The 20964-nt window shown below is 53.4% G+C and overlaps 1 protein-coding gene and 1 non-coding gene across 3 annotated transcripts; both read left to right on the top strand.

Annotated features, from left to right (window-relative positions):
* The first annotated feature begins 299 nt into the window (after window positions 1-299).
* Window positions 300-402, top strand: LOC112135939 (U6 spliceosomal RNA). The gene has a single exon (XR_002917161.1). It is a non-coding gene; the product is annotated as a U6 spliceosomal RNA (small nuclear RNA).
* A 3934-nt stretch (window positions 403-4336) lies between these two features.
* On the top strand, window positions 4337-20441 carry ANHX (anomalous homeobox). Of its 2 annotated transcripts, XM_054528556.1 has the most exons (9): window positions 4337-4585; window positions 7043-7170; window positions 10747-10870; window positions 11542-11758; window positions 12257-12425; window positions 12927-13219; window positions 17399-17546; window positions 19390-19474; window positions 19787-20441. In XM_054528556.1, the coding sequence occupies exons 1-9, from the start codon at window positions 4337-4339 to the stop codon at window positions 19871-19873; spliced, it is 1500 nt and encodes a 499-aa protein (XP_054384531.1). In that variant the 3' UTR covers window positions 19874-20441. The 2 variants fall into 2 exon arrangements, with proteins under 2 accessions (XP_054384531.1, XP_024112542.2); XM_024256774.2 differs by lacking the exon at window positions 12927-13219 and having other exon boundaries at window positions 17418-17546.
* The last annotated feature ends 523 nt before the right edge of the window (window positions 20442-20964 follow it).

Genomic DNA, 20964 nt, shown 5'->3' with positions numbered 1-20964 from the left:
CTGAGGCAGGAGAATCACGTGAACCCAGGAAGCGGAGGTTGCGGTGAGCCGAGATCGTGCCATTGCACTCCAGCCTGGGCAACAAGAGGGAAACTCCATCTCAAAAAAAAAAGTCGGGGGGAGGTTTGTCCTCATTTAGAACACTTGCAATTTAAACACTGAGGTGCTGAAGTTAAGAATGTAGACTTTTTTGGCTAGTCAAGTGAAGCAGTGGGAATAGAGAAAGAAATCCATACGTGGTTGTGATCAGTTAGTTGTAAACACCACTGCACTTGAACTATCCAAGGATGTGGACTTTTGTGCTCACTTTGGCAGCACATGTACTGAAAGTGGAATGACACAGAGGTGAGCATGGTCCCCATGCAAGGATGACCACAAATTCATGAAGCTCTATATTGTTTTAAAAAAGAAGGTAGAGGCCAGGCGCGGTGGCTCATGCCTGTAATCCCACCACTTTGAGAAGCCGAGGTGGGTGGATCACTTGAGGTCAGGAGTTCTAAACCAGCCTGGCCAACAAGGTGAAACCCTGTCTCTACTAAAAATACAAAAATTAGCCGGGCGTGGTGCTGCGCGCCTGTAATCCCAGCTACGAAGGAGGCTGAGGCAGGAGAATCACTTAAACCTGGGAGGCAGAGGTTGCAGTGAGCCGAGATCGCGCCACTGCACTCCAGCCTGGGTGACAGAGCCAGACTCCATCTCAAAAAAATAATAAAATAAATAAAAAAGAAGGTAGACTTTCGAGTCTGACAATTAAGAGAGGCCAGCCTGGGCAACACAGCAACGTCACATGCCTAAAAAAATAAAAATACATTAAAAATGTGTTGAATTCATTTAAATCTAACAGTGTAGATATTTCGACATTTTAGGCCCCATTGTTTTACATTCGTTGGTGCTTAATGGGTAGCGAGCAATCTTTAGTCCACATGGCAGGAGGTAAAGAGAGGACTATCGCTCTACTCTGTTCTGTATCTCAGACAGCTGCAGTCTGTTCTCCACCCCCCCCCGCAGGGGGCTCCAGTCCCAATAGACTCCGTCAGTTAGTACTGCTTCTCCACAACCCTGTTGTCCTGTTCTTTCCACTCCTTAAAAAGAAATTTAAAAATAGAAAACCACAAAATTATTTTATAAAAATTAGAAAATGTGGATAAGTGGCCAGGCGCGGTGGCTCACACCTGTAATCCCAGCACTTTGGGAGGCCGAGGTGGGCAGATCACAAGGTCAGGAGATCAAGACCATCCTGGCTAACACTGTGAAACCCCATCTCTCCTAAAAATACAAAAAAATTAGCCAGGCGTGGTGGCGGGCACCTGTAGTCCCAGCTACTCGGGAGGCTGAGGCAGGAGAATGGTGTGAACCCGGGAGGCGGAGCTTGCAGTGAGCCGAGATCGCGCCACTGCACTCCAGCCTGGGCAAGAGAGCGAGACTCCATCTCAAAAAAAAAAAAAGAAAAGAAAAGAAAATGTGGATAAGCAAAAAGAAGAAAATTAAAAGCCTACAAAAGATACTGAAACAAAGTGGTAATTGAATCACCCCAGACCCACCAGGGTTTAGGATGTGGCACGCATCATTTTCTCTCTGCTTTCCATGTGGGCTCCTACCTCTGTCTTAGAACCCAGCCTTCTGTTATACAATGTATCGCGATCATCAGCTGGGCCCAAGCGACCTCAGCATCACTACTAATAACCTGCCAGGAGCCCATCCCCTGTCTGAACAGTGGTTTATTTCTCAAATCTTCCACCAGAGGCTTGGGCTGTTTTCACATCTTCACTGGAACAAACACTGAAATGTTTATCCTGCATCTTATGCGTGTATTGACTTTTTTCCTTCCAATTAGACCTTGACTACCTTTGAAAACCAACTCAAGGCGTGGCACGGTGGCGCGCACCTGTGGTTCGGGAGGCTGAGGCAGGAGGATCACTTGATCCCAAGAGGTTGAGGCTGGAGTGAGCTCTGATTGCGCCGCCGCACTCCAGCCTGGGCCACAGAGCGAGACCCTGCCGCTAAACAAACAATTCAAGGTCTCCGGGTACCTTCCGAACTCACTATATAAAACACAAAAAACAACAACACACACACACACAAACCCACACAAAAACTATAAACTCCACAAGGGCAGAGGCTGGACTGCACCCGTGCCAGGGCTTGTGGTGTTCAGTCATTTCCCAGCCACCTTTTGACCAGGTCTGCGAGGACCCCACTCCCGCCCCAGGATCGCCCCGTCGTGCCCGGAACGCCGGGGGTCACGGAGGTCAGCCGTGGTCAGGCTGCCCCAGGCTTCCCCTGAGGGAGCCACCCGCAGGGCCCACCTGGGTGGAGCCCCCCCCCCCCCCCCCCCCCCCCGCTGAGGCTGAGGTCGGAACTCCGCTTGGACCCAGGCGCGTCCCCTGGGGGTCTGCGCTCCAGAGGCGCCCTCCTTCCCCGCGCTAGGAAAGCGCTGCGCCCCACTGAGCCGCGACCCCAGCTTGACTCTGCTGCGCCTGCGCCGGCGCCACGGCCAGGGCGGGCGGCGCGGGGTCAGCCGTGGGTCACGACTCCCTCGGCTCCGCTGCAGGGCGGGGGTCGCGGCGCCCTCCCCCACCAACCCCGCACCCCGCGCGCGCCCCTTAGAGCCTGCTCCTTCCGGCGCTCGAGTACGCAAAGCTCCAGGCCTTTCTGACCCCGCACTGCACACCCCAGAAACCCCAGGTCCTCCAGGACGCCCGGGACTTTTCGGACCTGCAGATGCCACGGACACCAGATTCCCCACGGACCCCTCGGCTCCCCCGGACTCCGCGGTCGCAGCAGGGGCTGAGGGGCGCCGGCCCCCGGGACGGCTTGTGGGCGGGGCCTCGCGGGGATTGGCTGCGGCCTGGATACTTTGTAGCACCCGCACCTTCTGCGCTGCCCAGCGCCTCCTCGCCAGCCCCGGGTGCGCGCCAAGCACGTGCGCCAGCGCTGAAGCGGGTCCCAGAGGGTGAGGGGCGCGCGGGCAGGGGGTGTCCTGGAGGGTAAGGGGCGCGGGGGCGGGGGGTCCTGGAGGGTGGGGGAGGTCCCGGAGGGTGAGGGGCGCTAGGGCAGAAGCCCCTCAGGGTAAGGGGGGCCCCGGAGGGTGAGGGGTGCGGGAGCCGGGGTGGGGCTGAGGGTGGAGCCTCCCGGGCTGGAGCTCAGGCAGGAATTTCGGCCTCCGCAGGGAGCAGCGTGCCAGAAAGGTAGGGGGACTGGGGGCCATGGGCGGGGGTCGCGCCACAGTCAGGAAGCCAAGCAGAGCCACCTCCCGCGACCCTTCCCCTCCATTCAGCTGGAGCCGGGTGACCCTCAGGGCACCGGGCGGACAGGCCAAGGTACCCCACAGGAACCTTTTTCCTTCCTGAAATGGCAGGAACCCCGCCCCTCCCAGAGCTGGTGGGGGTCGGCGTTGCAGGAAACCCAGGCCTGGGAGCCTCCTCTGCCCTCCTACAAGGCCCCTGCAGCCTCTGTTCCCCCAAGGGACCCCAGGTCCAGGGCCTCCTGCCCACTGTGGCGGCTGGAAACTCAGAGCCCGGAGTCAGGACCCGGGTGAGATGGCGCTAGAGCGCGGGAAGTGGTGGAGTAGACGAGGTCGCGTCCCCTTGGCGGGCGCACGGGAGATGATGCAGGCAGAAAGAACCCCTCGCCAGGGAGCGCGCAGCCTACCTGGTTCTTCGCGGCTGTGAGGATTTACAAGCCTTTTGGAAAGCAGTTTGGTAACACCTACTACCCTACCCCCACTTGTGTGAATAAAAGTGTATTCCGCAGAAGTAAGATCGATTGGGGAAGGTTTTCTGTTGAGAAAAGCAGTCACTGGCAGCTGCCTAAATGTCCTTAGGTGAGGCCCCGTTAGAACAAGTAAAGGTTCCTCCTGTGTGGATGCAGGACCAAGCGTGTGATTGCAAAGTGTGTCTTTGACACTGTTTGGATTAAGTATAGGCATGAGCAGTTTCTGCTGTTAAAACAAGTGCATGTATGTGGGTTCACATGAGAGGCCTTGGCATCCACTGGTGACCGCTGCACACAAGGTCCCTACCCTACTGAGCCCAGAGCAGTGGAGGAGCTGTTGCAGACAGTACCCAGCCCAGTGCTTGGTGCACAGCCGTGTTCGTTAAGGACTGAAGTATTTGGGGGATTAGAAGGAAATTCTAGAGGGTGTCTGCTATGGTGCTGCCCTCTCTCGGGATGTGTGAGGTCTTATTCCTACTCTACAAGTGTCCATGGCACAAGAGCCATGGCATCATCTGCTTTGCAGAGTGGGTTGGGCGATTGACTGACAGAAAGGACATGGTCAGTGGTGGCCATTCTTGTGACTGTTTGTGTTGGCAGAGTGGCCACGACCCAGCACAGGATGCAGAGCTTCCTGACTCTGCTGAAGGAGCATGAGGACACCTGTGCACCCCCGGCGGAGCTGGTGACCCTTGCGGGCAGACTGTGCCGGGACTTCCAGGATGACCTTGCTCAAGTGCAGCCTTTGGTCACAGCCATTCTGGACAGCCAGCTCCGCCTGCACCTCCTGGACAACGCAGATGTGGCCCTGGCATGCGCCCGTGTCCTGGACCGGCAGGAGCAGCAGCAGGCGGCTTGCCGGCTCCTGGAGGTAGGCCTGGGCTACAGGGGTGGGGTACAGAGAGAGGTAGCAACTTCTTCAGGCAGCCTCCACCCATCCCCAGCACTGCAGCAGTACCCAGGAGTTAGTAGGCACCCACTGGCCGGAGGCCCATCCCCAGGCCTTGGAAAAACCTGGGAGGCAGGTTTTATGTAAGCTTAGTCCGCTCTCACATTACTAAGCTCTAACTGGTTTGGTAATCTGAGTTAAAACTACTTATTCGTCAAATCCCTATTGAGTGGTGATCTGTGACAGGCATGGTGCCAATAAAGTGAGTGAATAAAATGCGGTCCTGGCCTTGGAGAGCCACCATCTTAGCCAGGCATTCAGACAGACCCCTTCTCATTCCCCGGCTGCAAGTCCGCAGTGGAGAACTCTGAAAACAAAAAGGATCTCTCACTCACCTGGTACCTTCAACCTCAACGCATTAGGCATTGAACCTGACCTGTGCTGATGTGAAGCTATTTATAGTGTTTATTGTTCCAACTAATGTGACCACTGTACGTTTTGCTGCCTAAATAAGAGTATGCTTGATGACAGGATGCTGTCCCAAGTCGTGCTGAGTGGTGCATGTCATGTGCTGGATGCCTGTGTTACTTGCTGAAATCTGAAAAATTCTGAATCGCAGAAAACGTGGCCCAAAGGGTTTCCAAAAAGGAATTTGAATGCCTATTTTTCCTTTCTTTGACCCTGTAAAACAGTCCATGCATTATTCATTGTGAGTTTACCTTCAAGATACTCGGTTCCTTCCAACCCCTCACCAAGCTAGTGTGGTGTCTTCCTGCCCCCTCCCTCAGCAGCCAGAGGGAGTTTTACAAGGCAAATGGTGTCACAGTGTGCCCCTGAGCTGTGGCTCCCAGAACCGGGGCCTGAGCCTGCTGCTGTCCTCTCACCTCTGGCTCCTCCCAGCCTCCTCTGCAGTGGCCACACCAGTCTCCTTGCCGTTCCAACTCCCGAGGTGTTTCCCTGTCCCAAGGCCTTTGCAGGTGTCTTTCCTCTGTTGAGGTTGGCGCCTAGCTCTCCGTGTGGCCGGTGCCTTCCTACCCTTCTGGTTTCTACTTTAAATGTCAGCCCATGGAGGTGGTGCCTCCTTCACTCTCCAGTGTGGCCCCCCCGTTACCCCTTTTCTGTCCCTGCCTCTGTTTGTAACTAGAAGGTGGTTTGTCAATCTGCCTGCGTTACTGCACTGAAGGTCCACGAGGCAGGGACACCACAGCCTTTCTCACTGCAAGATTGGCTGACACACAGCATGACACCTAGAACCTAGCAGGGCTCGAGGTCTTTCAAATCTGTCAAAGTAAATGAAGTAAACAAATGAGAGAGTGCAGAGTTAGAGTTGTAACAACTGCCGTGAAGGCAACCGCTGGCATCAGTGAAGAAAACCCCCTGGAGAGGAATTAGAAGCTCAGTCAGGGTGACCCACGAGTACGTCTGAGGAGGTGACTTGTAGCTGAGACCTGGGAGGCATGAAGGGACCACCACGTCAAGAACGGGCGGCAACCCCAGCCTGTGCAGGGTGTTCCTGCCCCCAAGTCAGGGCAGGGGGAGGTTCCCATGCAGGTTCCCTGAAGGCCGCGTGCTGAGAGGAGACTGGGGCACTGGGGCACAGAGCCATCGGCTCTGAGGGGTCACTGCCGAGCAAGACTGGGCCTCTCTGATGCCTCAGAGAGAAAGCTGAATGATTCTCAGCAACTCCCTCACCAGGATGGTCCAGGCAACATTGTAGTTAAAGGCCAGCGTGGGGCCATAGGGATCACTCCTGTGGCAGATGATTGGAATTAAGGAAATGGTGGGCGCCACACAGGAATCACGGGAGACCAGCACCAGGCATCCTCCATCATCAGCAAAGTCCAGTTAAGTGGATGGGTGTACTGGCCACAGACAGGGACCCCTTCATCCCCCTCACCTTAGACTGTGCTGAGTACCTGAGGGGCCAGCACTACTGCTGGGAGACAAAGGTCTTTCATGTAAGACTTGAATCAGACATCAGGCCCTCAATTCGTACTGTGTGGTTATAACCACTGCTCCACCTCCCCTTTGCTGTTGGCCAAAAGAGAGTCATTGGACTTCCCCTTGCCACATGGGCCTTACCTTTGAGGTACAGCTGGGAGCTGTGCTCATCTTGTGTTTTGGGGAGGGTTGAAGGTTTAAAGGCAGGGGCCCATTCAAGACTGATGTGAGTGCATCTGCCCAAGGTCTTTGAGGTGACCTGGCAGGCCTTGGGTCACACCACTGAGCCTGCCGGGAATGGAGCGGGGGCCATCTGACTCATGCCTGCATCGTGTGGCCACACTGGCACTTTGTAAAATCAGTGGATTTGAACCCAGAACCCTGCTATTCCCATCACTGCCTTCCCCAAGGCTGAGTCAGTTTGGGATGGCAGACACAGGTCCCAACAGTGCTCCAGGGTGGGCAGGTAGCCAGGGCTCAGTACACTCTTCTTCGCAGGGGTGCCAGGTGCCGGGAGGCAGCCAGGAGCTAGTGCAGCTCTGGAACGACATCCACTACCGTCTGGTCATGAGGAGGCTGGGCGTGGCTGCGCTCACCCCGGTGCAGAAGTTCCGCTGCAGGAAGAGGTAACCTACAAGCATTTACTTGTGCATATTTCATGGGGATCCCGAGGGATTAGATGTACCATGCAAACCCCAGAGGGGCTGAAGCAAAGTAGAGGTGAGGAGATATGGACAGGAAGTGTCCGCTGGAGCAGTAATAGTCACAGTGTAGTCAGCATAAGATGACTTCAGTGTGTGTCACACCTGTGCTGGATGCTGTTCACTGAGCTACACTCTCCACCAGCCACTTCAGTCAGCTGATGGCTGGAAACGGATGGCTGACCACAGGGTGACTGAGGCTAAGGCCAGGAGGTGGGCATCCTCATTATCTCTGCCCAGCATCCACCCAGGGACTGGCCAGAAAGGGGGCTATCGGGCCAGGGACAGTGGAGATGGAGGGCAGGTGGGAGCAGCTCAACATGTGTCCCCAGGTCATCTAATCCCCACAATCTGGGCTCTGGGTGGCCACTGAGGGGTTGCAAGGCCTTTCAAAGAGGTAAGGGTGAGAATGTTGCCAGTGTTAGCATGAGTTACATGTCAGGTGCTCAGAGTAGTGCCAGGCACATGATAGGCACTCAATAAGTGGTAGTCCTTATCATCGCCACCATTATCAGCACTAAATAAATGTTACTAGTAATTTTTATTATCACCGTCATCACCACTTATGGATGAGGAAACGGAGGCACAGAAAGGGTAACCTGAGGTTCCACACGAGAGAGAGGTACAAAGCCAGGACGCTAGCCCAGACACTGAGAAATTGGAGCCTTTAAAAAAAAAATTGAGACAGGGTCTTGCTCTGTCACCCAGACTCGCATGCAGTGGCGCGGTCACGACTCTGCAGCCTCAACTTCCCAGGCTCAAGCAATCCTCCCACCTCAGCCCCCCGGGTAGCTGTGACCACCATGCCCGGCTAATTTTTAATTTTTTGTAGAGACAGGGTCTTGCTATATTTCCCAGGCTGGTCTCAAACTCCGGGAAGCCTTATTCTTCATCTCAGGTGCTCTTCACTGGTCAGGAAAGGGCTGTAGATCTTGCTGTGAACTCCTGACAGCCCAAGTCACGAAAGATTCCTGAGCCACAGGGCCTGGTTGGTAAGAATACTGGTCACTGGAGGAAGAAGACATGGATACCTTTTGGGCTCAGAGAATTTTCCTTCGTGGTACCCATCAAATAGAGTGACAGAGTAAGACAAGTCGTCAGAAGCCCAGCAGTAAATCAGCTGTGGGGTCTTCAGGGGATGTGATTGTAGCCCCCCATGGGCATACTGACACCTGCCAGAGTGCAATGGTGTCATCTTGTCGACATGTTTGTTAAGCGCCCCATGCCTGCTGGGGATGAAGGCCAGGCTCTGCCTCCATGGAACTGACATTGGGATGTGGACAATAGTCAACAGACAAGGAATTAAAGTAGGTCACATAATTCAGAGAGTGAGAAGTGCTATGCAGAGAATATGTTCAGAAGAGGGCTGTGCAAGGTTGGCTGCTTTAGATGAGGTGGTCAGTGCAGGCTGGTCCTAGTCTTAGAGGAGAGTCTTGAGTGTGGTGATGTGTCCGCCACGTGAGCAGAAGTTTCTGGGAAGGGGCAGCACATTCAAAGACTTGGGATCAGAGAAGCTTGGTGTTCAGGGACAGATAGGAAGTATTTTGAGGTGTATGTGTTCACAGCCCTTGAAAAATGTAAAAACAATTCCTAGCCTGTGGCCATAGAAGCAGGTGGTGGAATGGATTCGCTCACCCTGCCTTAGAAGCTGATGAGCAGCAGGAGGACATTGAGCCTGCAACCATGGTAGCTGCTGGATTGGGTTATAACCGTGCTGATGGTCCCCAGGGGGTGTCAGGAAGGTATGGCATCTGAATCACAGAAGTTGCAGATACAGGGATCAGGAGTAGATGCTGGAGTTTCTAGGAGGTTCCAGGCATGGCCCAGGGCTGGGATAGTGGCTAGGGAAAGTGGACAGTGCTGTGTCAGGGTAGATTTTGGAGGTGGAGCTGGGGGTTTGCTGATGGGCTGTACACATGGCAGGAGGTAAAGAGAGGGCTAAAGTAGACTCCAGGGCTCTTGGCCTGTGTGGGAACCACCAGGAGCATGAGGGTTCCTTCACTGAGGTACACAGGAGCTGGGGAAAAGTTTGGAAAGGGGGGATGGAGTTCTTTTGGGATTCATGATGTGTGAGCTGCATTTTAGATGTCCAAGTAGGCACTGGGATGACACGCCTTCTACAGACAAGTAATATTGGTGCATATATCATCTTTTTCTTATGAAATATTCAAATCTGCTCAGCACTAGAGAGGAGCATAGCCAGCTGGAACATCCCCAGTGTCCAGCTGCAGCATTGCTCAGACACGCATCCCTTTGTCATCTCTGTGACTGACACTGAAATCCTGGGAGGGCACAGAGAAAGGGGTCCTCTGTGTTCAGGGGACAGACCTCTGGGACTTTGCAGCCCAGAGGAGGATGAGGAAGATTCAGCTGAGACGTGGCCAGTGAGAGGAAGAGGAAATCCAGCAGTGCAGAGTTCAGAAGCCAGTGAGGCTGAGGAGGTACCAGTTAAGAGGAGAGCTGAGACATGAACTTTGGATTTTGTGAGCTGGCAAGTGCTTTTAGTGGCAAGGTGCAAGGATCCAGGTGTGTCACAGAGACAAGGAGACCGTGGCAGATCCAAGATCATTCTTTGAGAAGTTTAGCTGGAACTGGAGCAGACTCATGGGGTAACCACTGGAGGTGAGAAATTTACAGAGCTTAGCAGCTCATGAGAATGACTTACTAGAAGAAATACTGGTGATGGCAAGCAGGGAATTAGTTCAGGGGAGCGTTCTTAGTGAGGTGGGGGATGAGCAGGTGCCACGGCTGGAGCCTCCCCTCACCAGGGGCCCCACAGGCATTTGGGGAGTGCAGAAGGGCTGGCAGGTTTGGTGGGGGCACAGGTGGTGCTTCTCTTCTGAGAACATCTTGGTGAAATGAGAGCCAGATCACCCAAGCACAATAAGTCTTGGGAGGAGGTGTTGGGGGCGAGGGAAGAAGGGAGAAAGCTGGCGTGGCCATGCAGGGTGGCAGGGGTGTGAGTGCTGCAAGCCTCTGAGGACTCATGCAAGAATGGGGCTGATGCCTGGAAACCAGTGATGAACAGAAAGCACTGAATGGAAAAGCACACAGGGTGGCAGCCGGGTCCTGAGGACAACAGTGTGTGTGTGTGTCCAGGACAGCCATCCACGGGAGCTCCATGGGCTGAGGACACCTGTGTGTGAGTACATCCAGGAAGGCTGTGCACGCGGCCTCCATGGGTGAGGATGTCTACGTGTGAGGATGTCCAGGAGGGCCATCCATCGGGGCTCCATGGGCTGAGATGCACCCAGGAGCACCGCAAGGGCCCAGAGAGGGCTCCTCACAGTGGCCTGTAGATGTTCTGGAACAGTATTTGTCAGGATTTGTGCATGTCTGTGGGAGAGACTCTAGTTTTCACTAACTGGAGGCAGAGAGAGGCATCCCCCAGGAGGAGGCACAGGGAAGGAAGTGTCACCTTCCACAGAGGGCCAGGCCTGGAGAAGGGAACAGATTTGGAGGGGTCCTGTCTGTTACCACCTCCTCACTGTCCTTACCCAGGAACCCCCCGCCCCCCTCCCTCTGCCCGGAGGGGCTGAAGAGCCGGAACTTCCCCAGAGAGGTTCGTGAGAAGCTGCACAATTTCGCTGTGGGGGTGAACACCAACCCCAGCAAGGCTGAGAGGGTAAGAATAGAAGATACCCAGGACCCAGGGGGTCCCTGCCTGGTGCCTCCCCCTCCCCCAAGGGGTACCCCAACACCAGGCTCCTCAGTGGCCTCATCCCCCAGGGTGCTGGTGGTTTCAGCCCCTCCTCTGGACAGGGACCTTGTTGATTGGCAGACCGTCCTGTCTGCCACATGAAGGGTTTCATTTTCTCACGTGGAGTCATAACATCCGTGTATGTGGCCCCACGGCTGCTCACTCAGCACCCACTGTGTGCCAGGCACCGGGACGATGGGTCGAAGCATCTGCCGGCCAACATGCTTTCCACTGCACAGTGGGTTTGTGCCAGGCACAGGCAGTGTGGTTCTGCAGGCCCTGCCCCTCCAGGGGCTTGGGGTAGCCCTGGGCATGTTGTCTGGGTGGACCTAGCAAGGGCCTCACTCAGGGGGACATGCACGTGTGGCTGTGCAGACAGCCTGACCTGGGCCTCACTGCTCAGGGAATGGGGATCAGCCCAGGGAGGTGAGGCCTGCATGTTCTGCTCATGCTCACCACTCTCTGCTGTCCTTGGAGAGGTTAGGCTGGGCTCTCATCCCCTTTTTTGGTGTAAATGAGCTGTCTGAGCCACTTCTACATACCCCCTGTCCTCAGGGAATGGAAGCAGGGCTAGAAGTGTTGTTGTTTGGGGGCAGGAGAACTTGGCATTGGAGACGAGCTTGACCCCTGAGCAGGTGTACAACTGGTTTGCCAATTACCGGCGCCGCCAAAGAGCCTTTCCCCAGCACATGAAGCCAGCCCAGCAGGCCACAGCTGAAGACCCTGGTGCAAGGGAGAGGGGTCCTGACCTCCTGCAGCCCTCAGGCAACCCCCATGTTGACTCTGGGTTTGTGGACAGGCCTCAGTGGTCAGGTGAGTGGCCTGAGGGCCCCAGTCTCCTTGTGGTTGGGGAGCTGATTTCTGACAAGGGCCAGGCCTAGGTAGTCACACTGGTTACAGGGGTAGCCCTCCCCCAATCAGTAGGTTCCAGGTGTCACTCTGTGGGAGCGACATCACAGGGTCGGAGGGTCTGAGGCTCAAGATGCCCAGGCCGGGCTGTGGCTGCCCCTATGCATTTTGAGGTCACTGTGTGGCTGGGCCAGGAGCTGGGCTGGAGAGGAGGGTATCGTGTGGCCAGAGGAGGAGTTGGTGAGTCAATTTGAGAAGTGAACCAAGCACCAGGATTTGGGGTGTCCTGGGTTGGCAATTATGGATTGTTGCTTCATACCAAAGACAGGACAAGAAGCAAAAATATTGGCATGGCCCCATGGCAACAGCCTTTTCCAGCCAGCAGGGCTGCTCATACCTGATGGGAAGGAGGCTGGGAACCAGAGCCTCACTAAGTCTCCCCTCCCATCTCATTACTTTCAGAGGAATGTAAGGAAAAGGGGCCTCCACAGTCCCCACAGACCACCCAAGGACCATGGGAGCCACTGGCCTTAGCCCCGGACTTTCCTGCAGATGAGACAGTCTCAAAGCCACTGGCCTTAGCCCCGGACTTTCCTGCAGATGAGACAGTCTCAAAGCCACTGGATGTCAGGTACTGTCATCTCCATGGCCATGGAATCATCTCACCTATTCAGTTCCCTTTCCTCCTCAGGTGGAGACTAGGGCATGAAGTAGGCATAAGGGTGACAGGACCCCCACACTGGGATCAGGTCAGACCCCAGGGAGAGGGAAGCCACCAGCAAGGAGCCCACGTCAAGGACTGGGGTGGGGGCGGCTTCTTCTGACCCCACACGTGCTCCTGCAGCCTGACTCATCACCTGAGTTCATGTCTGTCTTGGAGAACAGGGGAACAGACTTAGAAGGAAACACATGCAGCCCTTCCACCTAAAGACAAACCCAGCTGTCCCTGTGGTTTGTTTCTAGTACTTTGTCTGTTTTGCTTTTCATTGAGTTAATAACCAGCCAGTATCTCTCCTGAGTTCCTACTGCACACCAGCACTGTTTGAGCACTGTTGTGCACCCTGTGCTCCCTCCTGCCCTGCCCTGAGGGAGGCTCTGCCCACCAAGAGACAGTGTTCTCCATGTCCCTCAGGTCTCTGCCAGGTGGCGAGATGTACCAGGAGGGGCCTGGCCATGATCCTGCCACCCTCCCCCTCTTCTGCCCTGGCCCTGGCCTCTGCCCTCTGGCTGCCGGCAGTGACATGCTGGACCCCTCTCTGGCTGCCCCTGAATCTTGGCTGATGTCTCTTGCACTGGCGTCCTCCAAGGAAGTTTCCTTCCAGACTGGGCAGCTGGTCCACAGTCATGGGCTGGACTTCATGATGGGCCCTGCAGATACCGCTGTGGCTGTGTCCATTGCCACCCTTGGAGATCCCAGCCCTACAGGTGGGTCCACTTCAGACAGACCATGAGTTTCAGCACCAGACACTGTGACTACTCAGGTCCTGTTTGAGGGGATAGAAGTGTGGGTAGGGCCACACGGCTTGAACCTGTGGTATTTGATTAGACCTGGAACCAATGTAGCCAGAACAAAGACTCTTCCCACAAACATCCCAGATTATTTCTCATCTGTTTTATTGTGTGTCTGTGTGTCTGTGTGTGTGTGTGTGTGTATATGTATGCATATCACTGAAGAGGAAGAGTTGAAAGGAAAGAGCTGCCACCCTGTGCTCTCCACTGCAGTCCACTTGATTTATCTGTTAACACCGGGTGCAGCAGAGAAGGCTGAGCTCCTTAGACTCCCCACTTGTCCACCCCCCTTAGCCTGTAGTAGAGATCCCATGATTTTAGTTTCTAAGTTATCGTTGAAGCTGTAAAATCATTTAAAGAGTATGTATTTAGATGTATGTTTTGCCCATCCAGTACACCAGAATCGTGTGACTTCTCACTTTGTAAGGAGGAAATTGGCGCTATGAATTCACCCAAATTTCTTTCTTTCTTTTTTTTTTTTTTTTTTTGAGATGGAGTCTTGCTCTGTCACCCAGGCTGGAGTGCAGTGGCGCGATCTCCGCTCACTGCAAGCTCCTCCTCCCGGGTTCACGCCATTCTCCTGCCTCAGCCTCCCAAGTAGCTGGGACTACAGGTGCCCGCCACCATGCCTGGCTAATTTTTTTGTACTTTTTAGTAGAGACAGGATTTCACCCTGTTAGCCAGGATGGTCTTGATCTCCTGACCTCGTGATCCGCCCGCCTTGGCCTCCCAAAGTGCTGGGATTACAGGTGTGAGCCACCGTGCCCGGCCTTTTTTTTTTTTTTTTTTGAGATGGAGTCTTGGTCTGTCGCCCAGCCTAGAGTACAGTGGCACGATCTCAGCTCACCGCAACCTCTGCCTCCAAGGTTCAAGCGATTCTCCTGCCTCAGCCTCCCAAGTAGGTGGAACTACAGGCACCTGCCACCACGCCCGGCTAATTTTTTGTATTTTCAGTAGAGATGGGGTTTCACCATGTTAGCCAGGCTGGTCTCGAACTCCTGAACTCAAGTGATCCACCTGCCTCAGCCTCCCAAAATGCTGGGATTACAGGCGTGAGCCACCATGCCCAGCCAAATTCACCTATATTTAATATTCTATGGGTATATACATCTTTTCTCTTCAGCTTTTTTTTTCTTCTTGGAGCTTCTCCGTGCCTTTCCTTTTTCTTTTTACATTGTCTGCTTTTATCACATTTTTAACATCTTCCAGCATTTGAAGCATCCCATCTGAAAACTCACTGTTAGGAGCCCTCCATTTTCCCTTTCCCCTCCAAGTGACAGCTCCCTAGGCCTGCAGTGAAGCCATTGTCCCCAGTGCTCCCATGCTGCTTCCCTGGGTTTACTCCAGGGTGTCCTGAATTTCAGGTCTGGTTCTTTCTTTCTTTGACTCCCTCGTTTTGTTAGCCAACAGCTTCAGTTAACTTTGCAAGAAAGAGTGCCTGCAAGATAAATTATCCAAGTCCTCATTTGTTCTAAAAATGTCTTTAATCTGTCCTCAAGTTTGGTTAACAATTTTGCAAGGACAGAATTCTGAGTTGAAATACTTTTTCCCCCCCTCATAATTTTTTGGAGGTCTTAGATTCTTTTTTTCTTATTTTTTTTGTGGGGGGGTCTTAAAGTTCTGAAATTTCACGCTGAGGGTCTGAGGTTGTGGGTCTTTTTACTTCGTCTTGCTGTTAAGACTTTAATCTTAAAGAATAAGGTCTCCTGGCCGGGTGCAGTGACTCACGCCTGTAATCCCAGCACTTTGGGAGGCCGAGGCAGGCGGATCATGAGGTCAAGAGATCGAGACCATCCTGGCCAATATGGTGAAACCCCATCTGTACTAAAAAATATAAAAAAATTAGCTGGGCATGGTGGTGGGTGCCTGTTGTCCCAGCTAGTTGGGAGGCTGAGGCAGGAGAATCACTTGAACCCACGAGGTGGAGGTTGCAGTGAGCTGAGATTGCACCACTGCACTCCAGCCTGGGTGACAGAGTACGGCTCCATCTCAAAAAAAAAAAAAAAAGAATAAAGTCTCCTGTAAGCTCTGGGCATTTTTTCCTAATATCCTTTGATAGTATGTTTGATAAGTTCCTGCTTCCATGTTTTCAGCTCTCTCTTCAGAGCACAAATGTTATTTGGATGTTGGAACTCCAGGACCAGTCTCCCAAAGAACTTACCTTTTATCTTATATTTTTTTATTGATGTGCGTTTTGGGTATTTCTTAAATTCTGTCTTCTGATTTTTTGCTTTAACAGTTATACATCTTTTTTTTTTTTTGAGGCAGAGTTTTGATCTTGTTGCCCAGGCTGGAGTGCAGTGGTGCGATCTCGGCTCACTGAAATGTCTGCCTCCCAGGTTCAAGCGATTCTCCTGCCTCAGCCTCCCAAGTAGTTGGGATTACAGGCATTTTTGCTGGCTAATTTTGTATTTTTAGTTGAGACTGGATTTCACCATGTTGGTCAGGCTGGTCTCGAACTCCTGATCTCAAGTAATCCACCTGCCTCGGCCTCCCAAAGTGCTGGGATTACAGGTGTGAGCCACCGCGCCCTGCCATCAGTTGTGTATCTTAAGAGAATTTCAATCCTTCTTTACTGATCTCTGAACTCTTCTTCCTTCATAGATTATATTACTTTCTATGGATGCAATATCTTACACTTCTCTAAGTTTCCTAATAATAATTTTTTAAAATGTGCTTCATTGTCTGAAGGCAGGACTGTTGGGACTATGGATTCTGGCCCTTCCTTGATGCAGGGCCAGAAAGAGGAAGGGATCTTAGGGCTCGCTCCTCTGGAGAGGACTTGTCAGTTTGATCATGCTGACCTTTCATTTTTTGCTGTCCTTTTCATTTAACTGTTGGACACTCACATTTGCCTGTCTGTACTTACTAACGAGGCTGAAGTGGGGACGGTCACTGGGTGTCTTCACATTGGTACAAGAGGAGCTGGTCTTCAGACCTGGGGCCTGCTCAAGTGAGGGGGGATGTTCTGTGGGAATCAGCGAACTCCTTTGTTCTGTCTATTGAAACCTGTGCCTTTGGGTTCCCTGCTGCTGCCTGGGCACCCAGATGCTCTCCCTCCCGAGCTCCTTGGGAATCTCAGCCCCTGCCCCACACCCCAGCTCCCTGCCAGACACCCCATCACCATGGGCTGCACTTGCATCCTGACTGCACGACTGTGGACATTGTGCTCATGGCTTTCCCTTTCTCTTCGAAAGAGGATGTGTAATTTATTGCTGTACTATGATGGATGGAACTAGAATGTCCAAACTAGTGCTTGAACATTATTTCCTCTCTCCAGAGTGTCTGTAAGGTCTGCATGAAAAAGGAAATAGCAGAAAGCAGGCACATGGTCAGGAAGGTCCCTTCAACCTAAGAAGGCCCTGGGCAGCTGGGCACCAGGTTAGGTGGTCACTCTGCTGTACAGGAAGGAGGACCACATGAGCCTCACCCCCAGGCCGCTTGTTCCGTGTCTTGAGATCAGGGCCATCTTAATGCTTGTTTTACAACCTAATAGACTCAGGGCAGGAAAAAAACCTGCCTTTTCAGGCCACAGCTCTCCTAAATGTCCACCCAGAATTGACCAAAACCACAGTAGCTTGTCTAAGAGTGAGAGATGTTCTGAGATACGCTCTGGAAAGTCAAAGGGAGGGGAAACTAGTGACAGCTTATACCTCAGTGACATCTTGGTAACCTTAGTAAGAGGTAAAAGTGGAAACCACCAAGGGCTGGTGGCCGAGCACTCCGTGAACCAGCCACAAGAGGAGACTGAGGGCTCCTGGCACATCCTTCCACACCAGCAGGACGGAGCAAGCTGCAGACTCTGACTGGCACTGAGGGCACATGAGGTCTGCAATGACAGCAGCATTTAAAGTCAGCAGAAGCAACCATGTCTTGGTCTCTGGAAGCCTGGAAAGCTGTTGAGATCAATGGTTGTGACAGTTCCTTCCTCAGAGAGTGAGACTGAGGCCCAGGGACCGTGAGTCTGGTTCACGTGGTGAGGGCTGGCTGGCCCGGAGGCTGCATCCGCCTCCCTGCTTTGAGGTCTTGGTTGTGTCACACATGGGCTCTGCTCCTTTCTCCTGCCAGTGTGCCATGGAATCTCATTACATGCAGGGTTTGCTGGCCCCCACAGCGGCCATCCCCAGAGCGTGCAGTTGGAGGAGGGTCTGGGCACAAGCAGTGGACGGACAGAGCTACGGGTGGGCAGCTTCCTGGTGACACAGCCTCCACTGCAAGCTCCTGAATTCATCCTCACCCAGAGGTAAGCCCTGAAGAGCCACAGGCCTGGACAATACTTTCCACAGGCCACAAGGTAGAGTAATGCCCAGTTTATAGACTCACCATCCCAGACTGTGCAGATAGGGCCCTCTCCTTTGGATTGCTGAAAACTGTAACAGTCCCCCCAAGCCTACACCTACGAAAAAAAGGGTAGTTTTTCTCTCAGGAGAGCCCAAAACATCAGAGCAGATGTGGGCATCCCATGCATTGGACGTGATCAGGGTTCACCCTTACCCCCAAATCACCCTGGACCCCAGCAGCCTTTCTTTTCCCTGAACAAACACTGTCAGTTTCTGGCAGAATCAAGATCCTGATTTTATATTCTGAATTGTAGTTTTCAAGGGACTTGGGGTCTTGAGCAGCCTCCGTGAGCACTTGCTGTTGATAGTGTCAGTGCTGTAGAAACAGAAGATGACCAGGGCCTTTGGGGCCAGCCCAGCAGGTGGGATCCTGCAGAGACAGGAGGGATGGAGGAGTGTGGCAGGGTGGCCTGGGGTCCTCTGGTGGGGAGGCCATCACCCCCGCCACTCCTGTTCTAGCAGACGCCCTATCCTCTCTACACTAGGGCCACCAGGAGCAGAGCAGATCCCCAGGGTGTGGGGTCTCCCTCATCAGGGAGCTGAAACCAGGTTGACTCAAGGCTCATGCTAGTGAGGGCAGAATTACAGAGGAACATAGGAGAAAAGGTGGAGCAGCCCCTAAATCACATGGTCTGCTTGCTCAAACAGCCTGATTGTGAGAAAATGTACACCACACAGATGGACTCACTTTTCCATTCATGGCTGGGAGCTGAGACCAGGCAGAGGCTGCCATGGCCATGGTGTCCCCTTGTGTGTCTCGCCTGACCTCTCCACATGGCCATCTCGACCCCTTCTCTTGCTCCCCCAACTCCCATGCCTCCCTGCTCCGATCTGAAGGCCATGCTTCAACCTGAGAACATCAGTTCCTTCGTTAAAAGTGGTTTCATTGAGGTGTAATTGGCTGTACATGTGTAGACGGAGCACCTGAATTTTCTCAGTGTGACTTTCACATCCACACGAGGCCACCACCATGATGAAGGTCTTCAGTGTACCCTCCTCCTGCCTTTCGCCTCTCCCTGGCCACCCAGGACCATGGATCTGCTTCTGTCACTAAGGATTAGCTGCATTTTATAGAATTTCATGTAAATACGGTATATTTTCGGGTCTTTGTTTTGCTCTGGTCTGGCGTCCTTCGCTCTGCATGAACAGTTCATTTCTCTCTCTGGGGAGCCACATGCCATTGCATGGATGTGCCACAGCTTCTTCACCCTTGTCCTATGGATGGGGATTTGGGGGTATCACAGATAAAGCTGCTGTGAACGTCCTGTATGTGTGTAGTCTGCACACCTGCCTTCATTTCTCATGGTGCATGCCCAGGAGTGCCGTGGCTATGTCACATGCTAGGTATGCATTGACCTTGCTGAAGAACCACTGCCCCTTGTCCTGAGTGACTGTGCTGTGCATCCCTGCTCTCCCTCCTGCTCCCCACAATCTTGTCTCCACACCCCAGGCCTCTTCCTCCTTTGAGGTCTCTGTTTCCTCCACATTTCTGCTCACTGGCTCTTCCATGACCCTGCTCTGAGCCCTCTGTGCAGTTGCCCCTGTGACCCACCGGGTGACCCTGCTCTCTGTGTAGCACGTTCCCCTCCTAACACCCTACATACATGACAGCCCTGCAGGAAGAGTCTGTCCTGATGAGTGTCAAGTATTAGAATGTCTCCTGATGAGGAAGAAAGCACAGCTGGGTGGATTTTGTCACCCCGTGTCCCCTTGAGATAGGGCCTATTCTTACTGTCTCTTTTCCAGCCCTCCAGAGCTGGCCCCAGCCCCGTCTGCCTTCCCCGGCCCTGTGTCTGCCACGGAGCTGAGCCAGGCCCTGCCCTCCAGCCAGGTGAGGCTTCCCTATGAGCATGAAGGATTCCCTCTTTACTCCTGGATCTGCAGCTCATGGTGCTGAGGTGGGTTCAGCTAGTGCCACTGGAGTGAATACACCCGGCAAAGATAAACAAGGGGCAAGGATGATTTGTGGCTGGACATTACTGGACTGGGAGCTGGGATGAGGGATGCTGTGGGGCAACGTTCCCTCCTGAGTCCAGACTGGTTGGCGGGGGGGTCTTCCCAAGGTCAGGAGGTGCCCAGGTGGGAGGGCAGGTCTTGAGCCTGGAAAGGAAGCCTCTGTGTTTAACACTGTGTTGTCTTCCAGGTGCAGTGTTCTGATAGCCAGGCCTCTGGTGATGCCTTCTGGGGAGCCAGGATGCTCCTTGAGTTTTCAGGGAGCAGCCTGGGCTGAGCTATCCTCAGGAGCCAAACAGCACCCCAGGAGGAGCGGGTGTGGATGGTCTGCCTGGTCAACACAAGGAGTTACAGAGCTTTATCCTGAATACAAAATGAAAGTCCCCAGAGTTCCCCTGGGGGCTCTGCTGAAAAGCAGAGATTCTTTCCCACTGCCATGTTTGAATAGTTTGGTTAGCAATTCCCTGTAGTAGAGAAAGCATTTGAGAAATGTTCGTGAGATCAGAAGTCAAAGGTGGGTCTGTCCCACTCACGCAGCACTGGATCAGTCGGGCTCCAGGGCACTCATGTGCAGAGAAGGCCATTCTAGAGAGGGGAGTGTTCTGCTGCTGGCTGCCTTGCCGTCTGCCCGTGCACACGGCCAGACTTTTCCACCAAGTTAACTGAGTGAGGTATGAGGAGTGTTCTGAGATTTCTGTGTGTAGGGGCTTCTCCCTTGAGTACTGGGAGGCAAACCTGTCTGCGAATGGCCCAGGCAGGGCACAGTAGGGTGGGTTTTCCATCCAAGTTGTAATTCACTGTGTCTATGACACAAATGTTGTAGTCAATTAAAGTTTAATGTTTTGAACTCCCCCCCTTGTATTCACTTAACCATGTATCCTGGGCATCTGTCCATGTCAAAGTACAGAGATGAACATCAGCCTTTCCACCCGGGGCCAGTGTTTCATGATGTGGGTATACATTAATCATGCAGCAGTGCCCGACAGATGGACATCTGGACAGTTTCTAGTGTGTCTGTTTTATATGCAGCATTAGGGTGGGCAACCCTGTCCTCTGCCCTTTGCCCTTCACCTGGCTATTATTAGGATAAATTCCTGGAAGCTGAATTTCTGGGTCGGTTATGGTAGCCCTAGGTGTGGACTGTGGATTTTGGAGTGTCTGTGACCTTGTGCTCACCTGGCCACGTGCCCATCTCAGGGGACAGCCACATGTGATCTGGGCTGAGATCAGTAGCCCTTAACCCAGAGAAGTCAGACTCTGGCCCTGCTCTCAGGAGCTCCCAAGCTGCTCTGTGAGAGACAAAGGCACAAATACCAACCTTCCTGTGGGGTCATAGGTGGAACAGGAGGAGGAGCCATGGCTGGGAGA

Source organism: Pongo abelii, chromosome 10 (genome assembly GCF_028885655.2).
Source record: "Pongo abelii isolate AG06213 chromosome 10, NHGRI_mPonAbe1-v2.0_pri, whole genome shotgun sequence".
Classification (NCBI taxonomy): domain Eukaryota; kingdom Metazoa; phylum Chordata; class Mammalia; order Primates; family Hominidae; genus Pongo; species Pongo abelii.
Note: the sequence above shows the minus strand (reverse complement) of the source record. Positions and strands in the feature narration are given on the sequence as shown.

Bases quoted from the DNA above. Each gene is read 5' to 3' on its own strand.
- ANHX (XM_054528556.1), top strand. From the start codon at position 4,337: ATGCAGAGCTTCCTGACTCTGCTGAAGGAGCATGAGGACACCTGTGCA. The intron at 11,759-12,256 runs GTGAGTGGCCTG...CATTACTTTCAG, and splicing joins GGACAGGCCTCAGTGGTCAG to AGGAATGTAAGGAAAAGGGG. The intron at 17,547-19,389 runs GTAAGCCCTGAA...TCTCTTTTCCAG, and splicing joins GAATTCATCCTCACCCAGAG to CCCTCCAGAGCTGGCCCCAG.